The sequence below is a fragment of the Leucoraja erinacea genome, chromosome 19, assembly GCF_028641065.1.
Source record: "Leucoraja erinacea ecotype New England chromosome 19, Leri_hhj_1, whole genome shotgun sequence".
Classification (NCBI taxonomy): Eukaryota; Metazoa; Chordata; class Chondrichthyes; order Rajiformes; family Rajidae; genus Leucoraja; species Leucoraja erinaceus.
Window position 1 is genome coordinate 9,053,431 of NC_073395.1, and position 12,468 is coordinate 9,065,898.

The 12,468-nt window shown below is 41.5% G+C and overlaps 1 protein-coding gene across 4 annotated transcripts in view; it reads right to left on the reverse strand.

Moving 5' to 3' along the window:
* Positions 1 to 12,468, reverse strand: part of iqub (IQ motif and ubiquitin domain containing) — a 35,037-nt gene that overhangs the window by 17,000 nt on the left and 5,569 nt on the right. For 2 of the 4 annotated variants that reach the window (XM_055650239.1, XM_055650238.1), the window contains exons 4-9: positions 11,945 to 12,082; positions 10,681 to 10,809; positions 7,291 to 7,422; positions 4,671 to 4,787; positions 2,874 to 2,999; positions 798 to 929 (exon numbers count right to left, since the gene is read on the reverse strand). In XM_055650239.1, coding sequence (XP_055506214.1) covers positions 798 to 929; positions 2,874 to 2,999; positions 4,671 to 4,787; positions 7,291 to 7,422; positions 10,681 to 10,809; positions 11,945 to 12,082 — 774 coding nt within the window. The remainder of the gene's footprint in view (positions 1 to 797; positions 930 to 2,873; positions 3,000 to 4,670; positions 4,788 to 7,290; positions 7,423 to 10,680; positions 10,810 to 11,944; positions 12,083 to 12,468) is intronic. The other 2 variants (XM_055650242.1, XM_055650241.1) reach the window with 2 other exon arrangements.

Genomic DNA, 12,468 nt, shown 5'->3' on the forward strand with positions numbered 1-12,468 from the left:
TGGCGGTCCCTTTGTTAGGGCCCAACTTCAGGAACTCCAGCTGCAGGTGCTTCGACCGCCTCCATCGCAGGAACCACGATCGCCCACGTTGCGGGGGCTTCGATCACCAACTGCGGGAGCTTCGATCGCCCTGACTGCGGATGTTTTTATCGCCCCGACCGTGGGAGAAAAGGAGGAAGAAGGTAAAGGTTATTCGTCTTCCATCACAGTGAGGACACTGAAAGCAAGATGGATGCTGCCTGCATTGATGGGGACTCGGAGGGATTGCCATAAGTGTTGGTCTCGGTGTTGCGGGGACGTCGTGCCACATGAGTGTCCTGGAATCTGGTGCGAGTGCGGATGGCTTTCTGACTGTTCAGGCAGACAGGGACTGCAGAAAAGCGGTTGGTGCAACTCTGGTCACATCACAGTGAAGGAGCGTGTGTGTGGCCCGGACATTGGACTGATGGCTGTGGGTCTCTGCTTTTGCTGTGTGCCCTGGGGATTCTCACACGCCGCTGTGGTGGCTGTTCATGTTTAATTATTATGTCATTGTTGCTTTTTTGTTGGTATGACTGTATGGTAAATCAAATTTCATTGTACCTTAGGGTACACATGACAATAAAGGACTATTGAACTATTGATGACCAACATACAAATATCCAAAAGTAACAGGCATATTTTAAACTGTTATATACGACAAATTGCCATATATAATACTGATTACAACTCTAAAATAAAATTACAACTGTATCTGTCAATTCATTTCAACCATACAGTGACAGAGTATCGCCAAATGATTAGGTTTAAGAATTTACCTGTGGCTGTGCTGCTGGCAAAGTCTGGAGATGGGGTCTTAGATTTAGCAGAATATGACTTTAACATTAATCTTTTTTTTAGATCTCTATCAGCAGCAGTACCAGGTGTTTGTAAAATCAAACATTCACCAGCTACGTGGAAAATAAATGTAAAGAAAATCATTACATTTCCATTACACATTTTTTTCCAGTTTACAAATTCTTTTTGACAAAATCTTATTAAAATTAATTTCAACAAACAAGTCATTTTTACTGATAATGGTGAACAATGTCTTAAAATGTATTCAATTAGAGAACGTGGTCGGCATTTACAAGGCTAGAATCTATTGCCCAACCTTATCTGTCTCTCAGAAGGTGCTGGGCAGGTGTGTTATGTGACCATAGCATTCTTTTTTGATGGTTCTGCTGAAAAAGGTGCTCCAGAATTAATCTCTGGTGATAATAAGGGTGTGCCTGGTGCAAGTAGTAGAAGTTGCGATCACTGTCGCACATTGCATTGTAAGGCACCGTGCCCATTGATGTTTTCAACAATGATGATGATGATGATGCTGAGCCTGGAACTCAGTCTGAAGAAGGGCCTTGACCCAAAACGTCACCCATTCCTTCTCTCCGGAGATGCTGCCTGTCCCACTGAGTTACTCCAGCATTTTGTGTCTATGTTCGGTTTAAATCAGCATCTGCAGTTCCTTCCTAGACAATGGCAATCTATTCCCAGTCAGGACAAGTCAGTCCTAGTTCCTGGTCAGGAAAAATCTGTTGTCACAGATATTGAAGGTGTTCTCGGAGTGCCATAGGCAAATATTCAATGATTCTACTCAATATTCACTTCTTCTTGCATATGGCGTGCACAGCCTAAATTTGTAGGACAACTTGTTCTATTTGATCTCATGTGATTGTGCACGCCCTGTTAATTGCATTTGTCGAAACTGGGCAGACCACGTGAAGGTTGCAATCTCCCACCCCAATATTCACTGATACTTGAAGGTAGACACAAAATGCTGGATTAACTCAGCGGGACAGGCAGCATCTCCGGAGAGAAGGAATGGGTGGAGTTTTGGGTCGAGATCCTTCTTCAGGCTGATCAATGATACTTCCTTGTCACATGCACCTAAGTACAGCGAAATGCGGTAAAATCATACAGCAGACCACGCCTACGCTGCGCACAAGACCACACCCACGCTGCGTACAAGTGTCGCCACATATCTGGTGCCGACAAAGTTCCAAAAGTTCACTGAACATTCATGTCTACTGCCTGTCGCCGTTCGTGGCAGTAGCCCTCCAATCCTCCGCTGAGCCCCCTTCATTCTCAATTTTAATCTGGTTATTCTGATCCATTTTTAGATTCAACGCCCAGTTGCAGTGCAGAATTTAGAATTTACATTATTGTTTTGATAAAATAATGGTACTCTGAGAGGTCATCTAAAGTTTCATGATGCCCCAAAGCCTGTTCTGGCAAATCAATAATAAGTTGTTAAATCTGCAACATTTAACTGAAGATAGGTTCATTAACACAAACTCCGCTCACTAATTCTTTAAATCGTTGCGGACTGAGATTTAAGTACCACTCCAAGACACCAGCAATCGGTTAAACATAAAATATCCTTGGGAACAGGACGCCCGTGGGCAGCACGGAGGCGGAGCGGTAGAGTTGCTGTCTTACAGCGCTTGCAACGCCAGAGACCCCGGTTCAATCGCAACTTGGAGTGCTTGACTGTACCGAGTTTGTACGTTCTCCCCATGACCTGCATGGATTTTCCCTGCGATCTTTGGTATCCCCCCACACTCCAAAGACCTACAGGTTTGTAGGTTAATTGGCTTGGTATAAGTGTAAATTGTCCCCAGTGTATGTCGGCTAGTGTTAGTGTGTGGAGATCGCTGGTCGCTGCAGACTAGGTGGGCCGAAGGGCCTGTTTCCGCGCTGTGCCTCTAAACTAAACTAAACCCACATTCACAGAAAACGAGAGATTCAGTGCATATTAGTGAAAACTATTTGATTCATGCCCAATAATTGTGATCATATCAATAGGGTTTCCTTATAAATTAACTATGAATTCAAGCCCTCAGTTGTCTGCTTACCTCTCTTTTTGGAAACTTGAACCTCGCTCTCTGCTTGTTCAATTTTACCATGCATTTCTTCAATAGCGTGGATCTGTGCTTCCAGTTTCTCTTTCAATTCTTCACAACTTAAAGAAGGTTCAATTCCTGGACAAGATTCCAAGTTAAAGTATTAATTGTAATAGAAAGGAACAAAGAAAGATAAACCTAATTGTTGCTGGTATAACCTGAGTAATAGGAACAAAGGCAATACACCAAGAAACAGTTGCAGTCATACCAACAAATGGATTCAGAAATTCATAAAGACCAGAGGAAAAAGCCTTAAGTGTCCATCAAATCTCATCCATTCAGGCAACAACATCTCCTTTTGGAGACAGCTGTTGAAGCCAAGTCAATGGATAGTTTTAATGCGGAGACTGACAGATTCTTGATTAGTAGGGGTGATGGGGCAAAGGCAGAGGAATGGGGTTGGGAGGGAAAGATAGATCAGCCAATGATTGAATGGCGGAGTGGACTCGATGGGTCGAATGGCCTTATTCTGCTCCTAGAACTTATGAACTGTCAGCGCTAAATGAATAAGCAGGGTACAATGACACAGAAATGAGGGCTATTGGAACACATCTGGTGGATGGGGTTGACCCAAACCTCCGATGCTATGTGGTTGCAATTTCACCCAAACGCCACTTGGATTTCCACTGGGCGCTCCAGTTCCTCCTGTGTCTCAAAGGCATGCTGATAGGTTAGCTGGTAACAGTGAATTACCCCGAGCGGTTGGAGAACCAAGACTTGATGGGCACATGAAAAATAATAGGTTATAGGGAAATGAACTGGGTGATGACAGATGGGAGTCAATTGAGAGATTAGTTCTATCTGGGCCATCAAATCATCTTAAGAATGCTGTGGACATTCAAATAAACAGCTTTAATTTTCTCTTACCATCCTTGCCTATCCTGACCTTTTTTTGAAGATGCTCTCTTGTGCGTGCATGCCCTGTACCATCCCAACATATTCTGGTTAACGTTAGTCTTCTCACTCGTCTACGCTGGAATCTTATGGAGTTTTGGCGTGGTGGAGGAGGTGAGAAAAGAAGGTTCGAACAGTAGTTTCCAATTCTAGTTGTAAAACACGCTCAGTTCAAGCAGTGGGTGTCAAAGACATAGGAAAGATCATTGAGGAAAACTGAGAAGGTGAGAAGGAAACAGCTAATAGGGACCTGCAGGCAACTATCCCACACATAAGTGTGGTGGGTATATGGAACAAGCTAACATGGGAGGAAGTTCAGGCAGGTACTATAACAACATTTTGAAAATACATTTGGACGGAAACATGGATAGGAAAGGCTTAGAGAGCAGTGGTTCTTAACCTGGGAGCCGGGACCCCCATAGGGGGTCATTTGGGGCTTTACTGGGGAAAATGAAGGGGTCATAAATAATATATCCATTTGTTGAGCTCATTTTTAGGAACCTAATAAAGGTACATACCACATACAGTATTTTGTTCGCGTATGTGCATACGTATGCCAAAAAGGTTAAGAACTACTGGTTTAGAGGGGTATGGGCCAAATGCGGGTAGCTGGGACTAGTATAAATTGGGCATCTTGTTTGGCATGGACATGTTGGGCCAAAGGGCCTGTTTCCATGCTGCACGACTAAATTTAAACCATCGTTCATTGTGAAATATTGCAATTTCTTGGAGGAAATGTTCTCGCATAACGTTGATGCTCATGTTCACAGCTTTTGTTTACAAATCCCAGCTAGTAATTTGAACTATAATTAAAATCTGGAAAGTACTTTGCCATTAATTAAAATTGTACCTTACCTACTGTTTGCTCAGGTGATTGATCAGGGGTATTTGGAGCAGTCTGTCCAGTAGAACCCAAACCTGTAGCACCTTCCTTCACACCAATGCTGCTGTCATCTATAACTGCAGTTCCTCCTGTCGAATTTGTATGTATTAGTTTGAGAAGATTCAAAAGAAGAGATGCGAAAATATTTATTACTGGACTCAATGCTGCTTTGGATATCAATAGCCAACCATATGCACTCAATGTTTTTAAGAAGGAACTGCTGATGCTGGAAAATCGAAGGTACACAAAAATGCTGGAGAACCTCAGCGGGTGCAGCAGCATCTATGGAGCTAAGGAAATAGGCAACGTTTCGTCCCGAAACGTTGCCTATTTCCTTCGCTCCATAGATGCTGCTGCACCCGCTGAGTTTCTCCAGCATTTTTGTGTACCATATGCACTCGGTACTGGCATTTGTTTCCAACCACACTTCTGCATCTACTTGTTTTTTCATCACATACAGACTCTGTCTAAACGTTTCTGTGATCGTGCAGAAAGAAAGAGCGGCAATACTAAATGTCCCCCATTGAGGGCGGAAGATGAAGCGATTTTAACGCAGATTGTAGAAATAGTTGAAGCTTTAAACAACTATTTTGTGTCATTATTCACTGTAGAAGACACAATAAACTCAACGGACAAAGTAGTGATCCAGGGTTCTAATAGTTTTGAGGAATTTAAAATAATTGACATCACTCAAGATAAAAAAAAAACTAGACTAAAAGATGATAAAATATCAAGACCTGATTATTTGTATCCTGGGGCTACGGAAAAATGGCTGCTGAACATAGAACATTGAACAGTACAGTAACAGGCTCTTTAGCCCACAATGTCTGTGCCAAACGGGATGCCAACTAATCACCTCTGCCCACACATGATCCGTATCCCTCCATTCTCTGCCTGTTCATGTGCCGATCTAAAAGATTCTTCTTAAATGCCACTTTTCTATCTGACTCCACCGCCACCCTTGGCTTCCACCACGCTCCGATGGATGGCGAGTGCAAATATCGTCTTTAAACATTATTTTTGGAATTGTCCCAGCAGGATGAAAGCTAGCAAATGTAACTGCTCTTCAAGATAACCAGTTACTTAAGTCATGGCACCGAAATTATCTTTATGCACTTAGGCTGAGCCAACATAAAAAGGGAAAAGTTTGATAAATCTAATTGAATGTTTTCTAATTGAATGGATTACCACAGTAAGCAAGAGAAAACAAGCATATTATTTTTGCATTTTCTGGAAGTATCACGCTAATCTAGAGATTGGGAAATTGCATTAACATTGATTTAAAGAACGCTAAAAAGATCAGAAATAAACAGGTCATTTTCAGTTCACTGGCAGTTACTAATAAAATACCACAAATATTAATAATGGGCTCTCAGTTATTCCAAATATATATGATAGCTGTTCTGTCCTCTTCATGTGAACTCTGGCTGACATCCAGCCACTCCCAACACATAGGCCATTTTCCATGCCTCTACCTCATCCGCAGACAGAACTTGAAATCTGTGAACTTCCTCACCTCAAGTACGACAGGGCTGGTATACAAAAGCAGGGATGTAATACTGAGGCTCTATAAGGCATTGGTCAGTCCGCATTTGGAATATTGTGAGCAATTTTAGCCATCATATCTGAGGAAGGATGTGCTGGCTCTGGAGAGGGTCCAGAGGAGGTTTACAAGAATGATCCCAGGAATGAGTTGGTTAACATATGATGAGCGTTTGACTACCCTGAGCCTGTACTCGCTGGAGTTTCCTCCCAAGCCCCAAAGACGAACATGTTTGTAGGTTCATTGCCTTCGGTAAAGATTGTAAAATGTCCCTAGTATGTAAGATCGTGCTTGTGTCTAGGGATCGATGGTCTGCGTGGACACGGTGGGCCAAAGGGCCTTGTTCCAGCATTTATCTCTAAATTACACTAAACTTAAGTGCCTCACAGTCAGCCACATTTGTAAAGAAACCAGACAGGTCCAAATAATCTGAAACATAATGGAGGATGCCTTTTAAGGGCAGAACCCCTAACTTGAATTTGTGCGGAAAAATGTTCATGGGTATTATTTTGTAATAGAACTATGTAGTTGCGTCAAATGCACCAGCACAACTTCCCTATGAAACCCTGCCCAAACTAAACTAGTACAAAGAGGCACGGGTTAACAGTGCAGTGCAGCATTCGGACTCCTGCTTAGAAATGATCCAATTTCCAAGCACATAGCAGCACTAATTCACTTAATTGCATCCTCAGAGAGAGGGTTGTCCTACGAGAAAAGATCAAGTAGGATTGGCATGAATTCATTAAAAGGCAGAGTAGATATTGAGAAGCTGTTTCCCGAGTCGGGAAAGTCAACCTCGAGAGCAGACATAATCTGAGGATAAACAGATTTATGACCGAGGTGAAATGAATGTTCTTTTTTCGAAAGATTGTAAATCTTGAGTTCCTCGGTAAACGTGACAATAAACTAAACTAAACTAAGATAGTGAGACGATACTATAGTGAGGTATAAACTCATAATTATTGTTTACAAATTTCAGCCGGTAATCTGAGTGTAGTAAAGCCAAATAATTCAAAGGCACCTTGCTACTGGGTAAATGTTTACATTACCTCCTGGCGTCTCAGTTGATGGACCAGAGGTATCTGGCGTTGGTTCGTCTGTGCTAGTATATTTCGAACAGTCCAAAACTATAATTCCTCCACCCATCGGAATTTTGCTACAGTCCAAAATTAGCTTTGTTCCTATTCATATTCATCAATTCAGGATTCAATAGAAGAGGGAAGAGAAGTGAAAATGTTAATTTAAAATGCATTCTATAGGGGTGCACTGTGTTTCTTCAATACTGTTGACATTTCATGAATTTGAAAATCTACAGTGGGTCAACAAATTGGGGTGCAACAAAGAGTAAATGCTCTAATACGTTCAAAGCTACAAATCTTTCTTTCCACCCTACGTTCAAAATTCTTTTTGCCCATTTCGTTCATGTGAATGGATAGTAAGCAAGGCTGTCAATGCAGAAAAGGAGGTAAAAAATCAACATATAAATCAACAATATTGTGCAGTCTTGTGCACCCCTTCAGAAATGGTTTGATGGCATTGATTCGAGACACCAGGTAGCCCACTGGAGGAATCTGCACAATTTGGCTGTGAATTACTAAAATAAATAAACAAATTAGCACAATGTTTCACAAGAAAGGTGAATGTTTGCTGCCAATTGCCCAGTAAAATGTTATCAATAACAAGTTATGTACAAATATTTTGAGGAGCTTGGCAGGTTAGAACTTTCCCTGGCTGAGATATTTAAAACCATGAGGGATCACATGTTCACAATGAGGGATCAACCATTCAGGACAAAGAGATGAGGAGGATTTTTTTGTCACCAGAGGATGGTTTATCTCAGGAATTCCCAATCCAGAGGACTGTAGATTTAAAGGAAATCAAGAAGGGCACATGTTTATTTCAGGAGGTGGCATTGAGGTAAAAGATTAACAATGATCAAATTGAACATGAAACAGACTTAGACAGACAAATTTGATATTCCTGCTTCTTTTTCGTATATATTTTTCTAGCTAGCAAAATTAGCTCGGTACAATTTTGGAGTTAAGCATGTATGTGTCAATTTCTAACCACTTCGTAACTGGGTAATTGAAATGATGTACATTTTATTTTAAATTAGGAATGTACAGAAAATTAGTAGGCCATTCAGTCCCTCAAACTGTCCTGTCATTTATTCAGACTGTGGATGATATGTACCTGAACTTTTCCTATCTGTCTTTATTATATATACTTAATTACACTTAAGGAAAATCTCTCTCGCTCACATGGTGGCACAGCGGTGAGTTGCTGCCTTACTGCGCTTACAGCGCTGGGGACCCGGGTTCGATCCCGACTGCGGGTGCTGTTTGTACGGAGCTTTACCTTCTTCTTGTGACCACGTGGGTTTTCTCCGAGATCTTCAGTTTCCTCCCACATTCCAAAGACGTGCAGGTTTGTATGTTAATTGGCTTAGCATAGGTGTAAATTGTCCCTAGTGTGTAGGATAGTGTTAACGTGCTGGGACCGCTGGTCGGCGCAGAAGGGCCTGTTTCCGCTCTGTAAAACTGCACTAAACTATATAATGCACAATCTTTTGTGTCATGGTTGTTCAAGATTTCCATTGCAAGATGTGTTTCCTGATTTTTCTCCTGCAGAATAACTTTAGTTCCACAATCACACTTGTTCCAAATTCCACCACTGAAAGAATTCACTTAATTGTATCGACCTTAGAGAATTTCAATGCCCGTGACAAACATGAGGCCAAGAAAAACGAATCTCATTCGCCTGTACACGATTCATAATCCTCAATTCCCTGTAAATCCAAGAGCCTATCTAAAAACATCTTAAACACCACGATCATATCTGCTTCCAACACCACCCCTAGAAGCGTGTTCCTGGCACATTGAATGCTGTGTTAAAAAATAACTTGCCTTACACATCTGCATTTCCACCCTGGGAAAAAAAGATTCTGGCTGTCTTTCCTGTCTATGGTTCCCAGTTTTATATAATTCTAACAGGTCTCCCCCCTCAGCCTCTGACACTCAAGAGAAATCCAAGTCTGGTTTATGCTACTTTAAAATACGTAATACTTTAAACATCTTGAAAATCCTCAGATATTCTAAATTCAAGGAGACAAAAAAGTGTGCAATTTTTTCCACATAATTTAATAGTTCACGCTCTATCAAACTGAGGAATTTGTACCAATTTTCCTGCAAACACGTTTTGTGAACTTTTGAGTCCAAACCAAAACATGCCACTCAAATCAGGATCTGATGAAGTTTCTCTATAACTTAGGCATTACTTCCTCAATCTTGAGTTTCTGACTACTTTAAGTTTGTCTACTTGATTGTTTTTTTTTGTAGCAGTATTAATGAAGTGTTAGCACAGGCATGCAAATTCCACTGCTCACCACTGCTAATCCCAGGCATTGGGGAAATTGTCTGGTTCACGTTTCACAGTCCAAAAGCCTGCATCTAGCTAATTCTTCTTATTCATTAACTAGATATTGGCATCGCAAGCAACATGAGCACTCAAAGGACATGCGCATGCTTTGAAAAAATATAATCACCATTACTTGTACCTATCAATAATTTCAGAGTTAATCAAATTTGATTTCCATAGCTGCGGATTTGATTTTCATGTTTTTCAGTGATTGCTTTAGGCCGCTGGATTACTATTCTCCAGCTTCATTTCCCTTTTTTGTGAGCTTGCAAGAATAACACTGTTCCCCAACGAGAAGATACATGACCTGTGAGACTAATCATCCTGGATAAATTACACATTGAATGCTAATGTGTAGACCAGGTATATAAACTGTACACAGGACTCCATTTAGCTGGAGATGAGCACTTGGCAGTCATCAGATCTGCAGCGACCTTGACTGATTCCAGATAGGAGATACATTGTAACCTTAACACTCTGTGGGACAGCACAGTGGCAGAATTGCTGCCTTACAGCGCTGGAGACCCAGATTCGAACCTGACCATTGCTGCTGTCTGTACGGTGTATGTACGTTCCCCCCGTGATATGGGTGTTTTTTCACCGGGATCTTCGATTTCCTCCCACACTCCAAAATTGTACAGGTTTATAGGTTAATTGGCTTTGGTAAAATTGTAAATTGTCCCTAGTGTGTCAGATAATGCTAGTGTATGGGATGATCGCTGGTCCATGCGGACTCGGTGGCCAAAGGGTCTGTTTCCGTGCTGTATTCCTAAACTGAACTAAGCATGACCACTGTGGTCTTTATTAAGGCTATGATAGCATTAGTATATTCCTATTAAAAATGCAAATAGTGATCTATCATCGTCATTTATGCCTGGTTAGGTTTTTGCCAACTTTATTGGTGTTTAATGATGTTCAACCATAATCAGGGGTCTATGTGTGTAACCCAAATGTTCACACTTTAAAGGTAGCAAAATCCAGATTTGAATATCAAGTTAATGATTTTCAAATGTCATCATTACCTATTGCATCAGCGTGATGTGGCACAATTGCCTCTGCTGGTGTAATGTCCGTTGCTCCCATTGTTTCATCCGCTGTGACTTCTGCAGTTGGACCATCCCCAACATCAGGGCTTACGATTTCAGAATCTTCTGTTCCGTTGAGCCAAAGAACAGTCGTGAGTTTGCATTACAAATAGAATAAATGCCGAGCTTTTGAAAATCACTGCTGAACATAATCTAACTATCCTTAACCCGGGAATGATTGATTGCCGAGCTGATAACTGTCCAAAGCGCTTCACAAACTGGCCAATTACACACAGCATGATCGATTGGCCTGCTGTTCACCACTTAGACTGTCAAAGAAACTGACAAGTTTTGATGTTTTTCGATTCAGTTGCACGCATGCCCATAAATGTGTGCAGATTTCAGCAAGATAGTTGCAGTAGGACTAAGAGGTTACACTTTTCCCCCAAACCAAAATATGAAAAAACGATTTCCCTCGGTCCACATTTGTACTTATTTTTGTTCCTAGAAGCTCATAACTTCATCGGTTCATAAGTTCTAGGAGCAGAATTAGACCATTCGGCCCATCAAGTCTACTCCACCATCCAATCATGGCTGATCTAACTTCCCCTCTCAACACCATTCTCTTGCCTTCTCTCTATAACCCCTGACACACTTACTAATCAAGAATCAGCTGTATAATGGGAGCAAATCAATTTGTTAACAGGTCATTTGTGAAATGGGTGAATATCCCACACCTCTTATCTAAGTGTGTTCCACCTCAGATAGTCCCATTTGCCAGCATTTGGCCCATATCCCTCTAAACATTTCCTATCCACGTACCTGTCCAAGGTAGACACAGAAACCTGTAGTAACTCAGCGGGTCAGGAAGCATCCCTGGAGAAAAGGAATAGGTGATGTATCGGGTCGACACCCTTCTTCAGACTAGAAACGTCACCTATTTCTTTTCTATAGAGATGCTGCCTGACCCGCTGAGATACTCCAGCATTTTGTGTGTATCTTCAATGTGAACCAGCATCTGCGGTTCCTTCCTACTCACTACCTGTCCAAGGTAGGTCAGAGTAAAAGATAAAAGGAGAATTAAAGTGACATGCAACTGGATCGTCTGTGTTACCCTTGCAAACTGACGTGTATTGTAAAGTGGTCACCAGCTGTTATCCACTGCACTAAGTCTCTTCTACAGACCACACTCACGTCATATCAAGGGTCCAATGTACTTCAACAAAACATCAGGAATCAAAATAGATATCATCAGCGATACCTGGCTGGGCGACCTCCGTGTGATCTGGCGTAACAATTTGCTCTGTTTCCACTGGTTCATCTGCTGTCACTTCCTCTTGTGTCGTCGCCTCTTCAGTTGGACCTTCCTTATCGTGGTCTGAACCTTCAGCTTCATCGACTACAACAAATTAATTTGAGCAAAATTAGTTTCTGGTATAAATAGTTCAGGTACTACATTTCTGAAAGACACTGAACAATGTAACCTCATGACATAATGTCAAAATAATTGATTACAATGCTAGCAGATGTATACATTGTCACAGAAACAAACACTATTGAGTTGGTGGATACCAACATGCGCCTCCGTATCTTTTCACTATGATCGGCTAATTTTAGTCGTATTGCTGGAGGAAGACAAAGAACCTTACCATGAAAATATAGAAAAACAACCAACAAACAAACTCTGGATAAGAATGCGGGTCAAACTCGGGTCAAGACCCTTCTTCAGATTGAATCTGGGAAGTTGGAGTCACAAAGATAAGGAAGTGTAGAGATCAAAAGAGA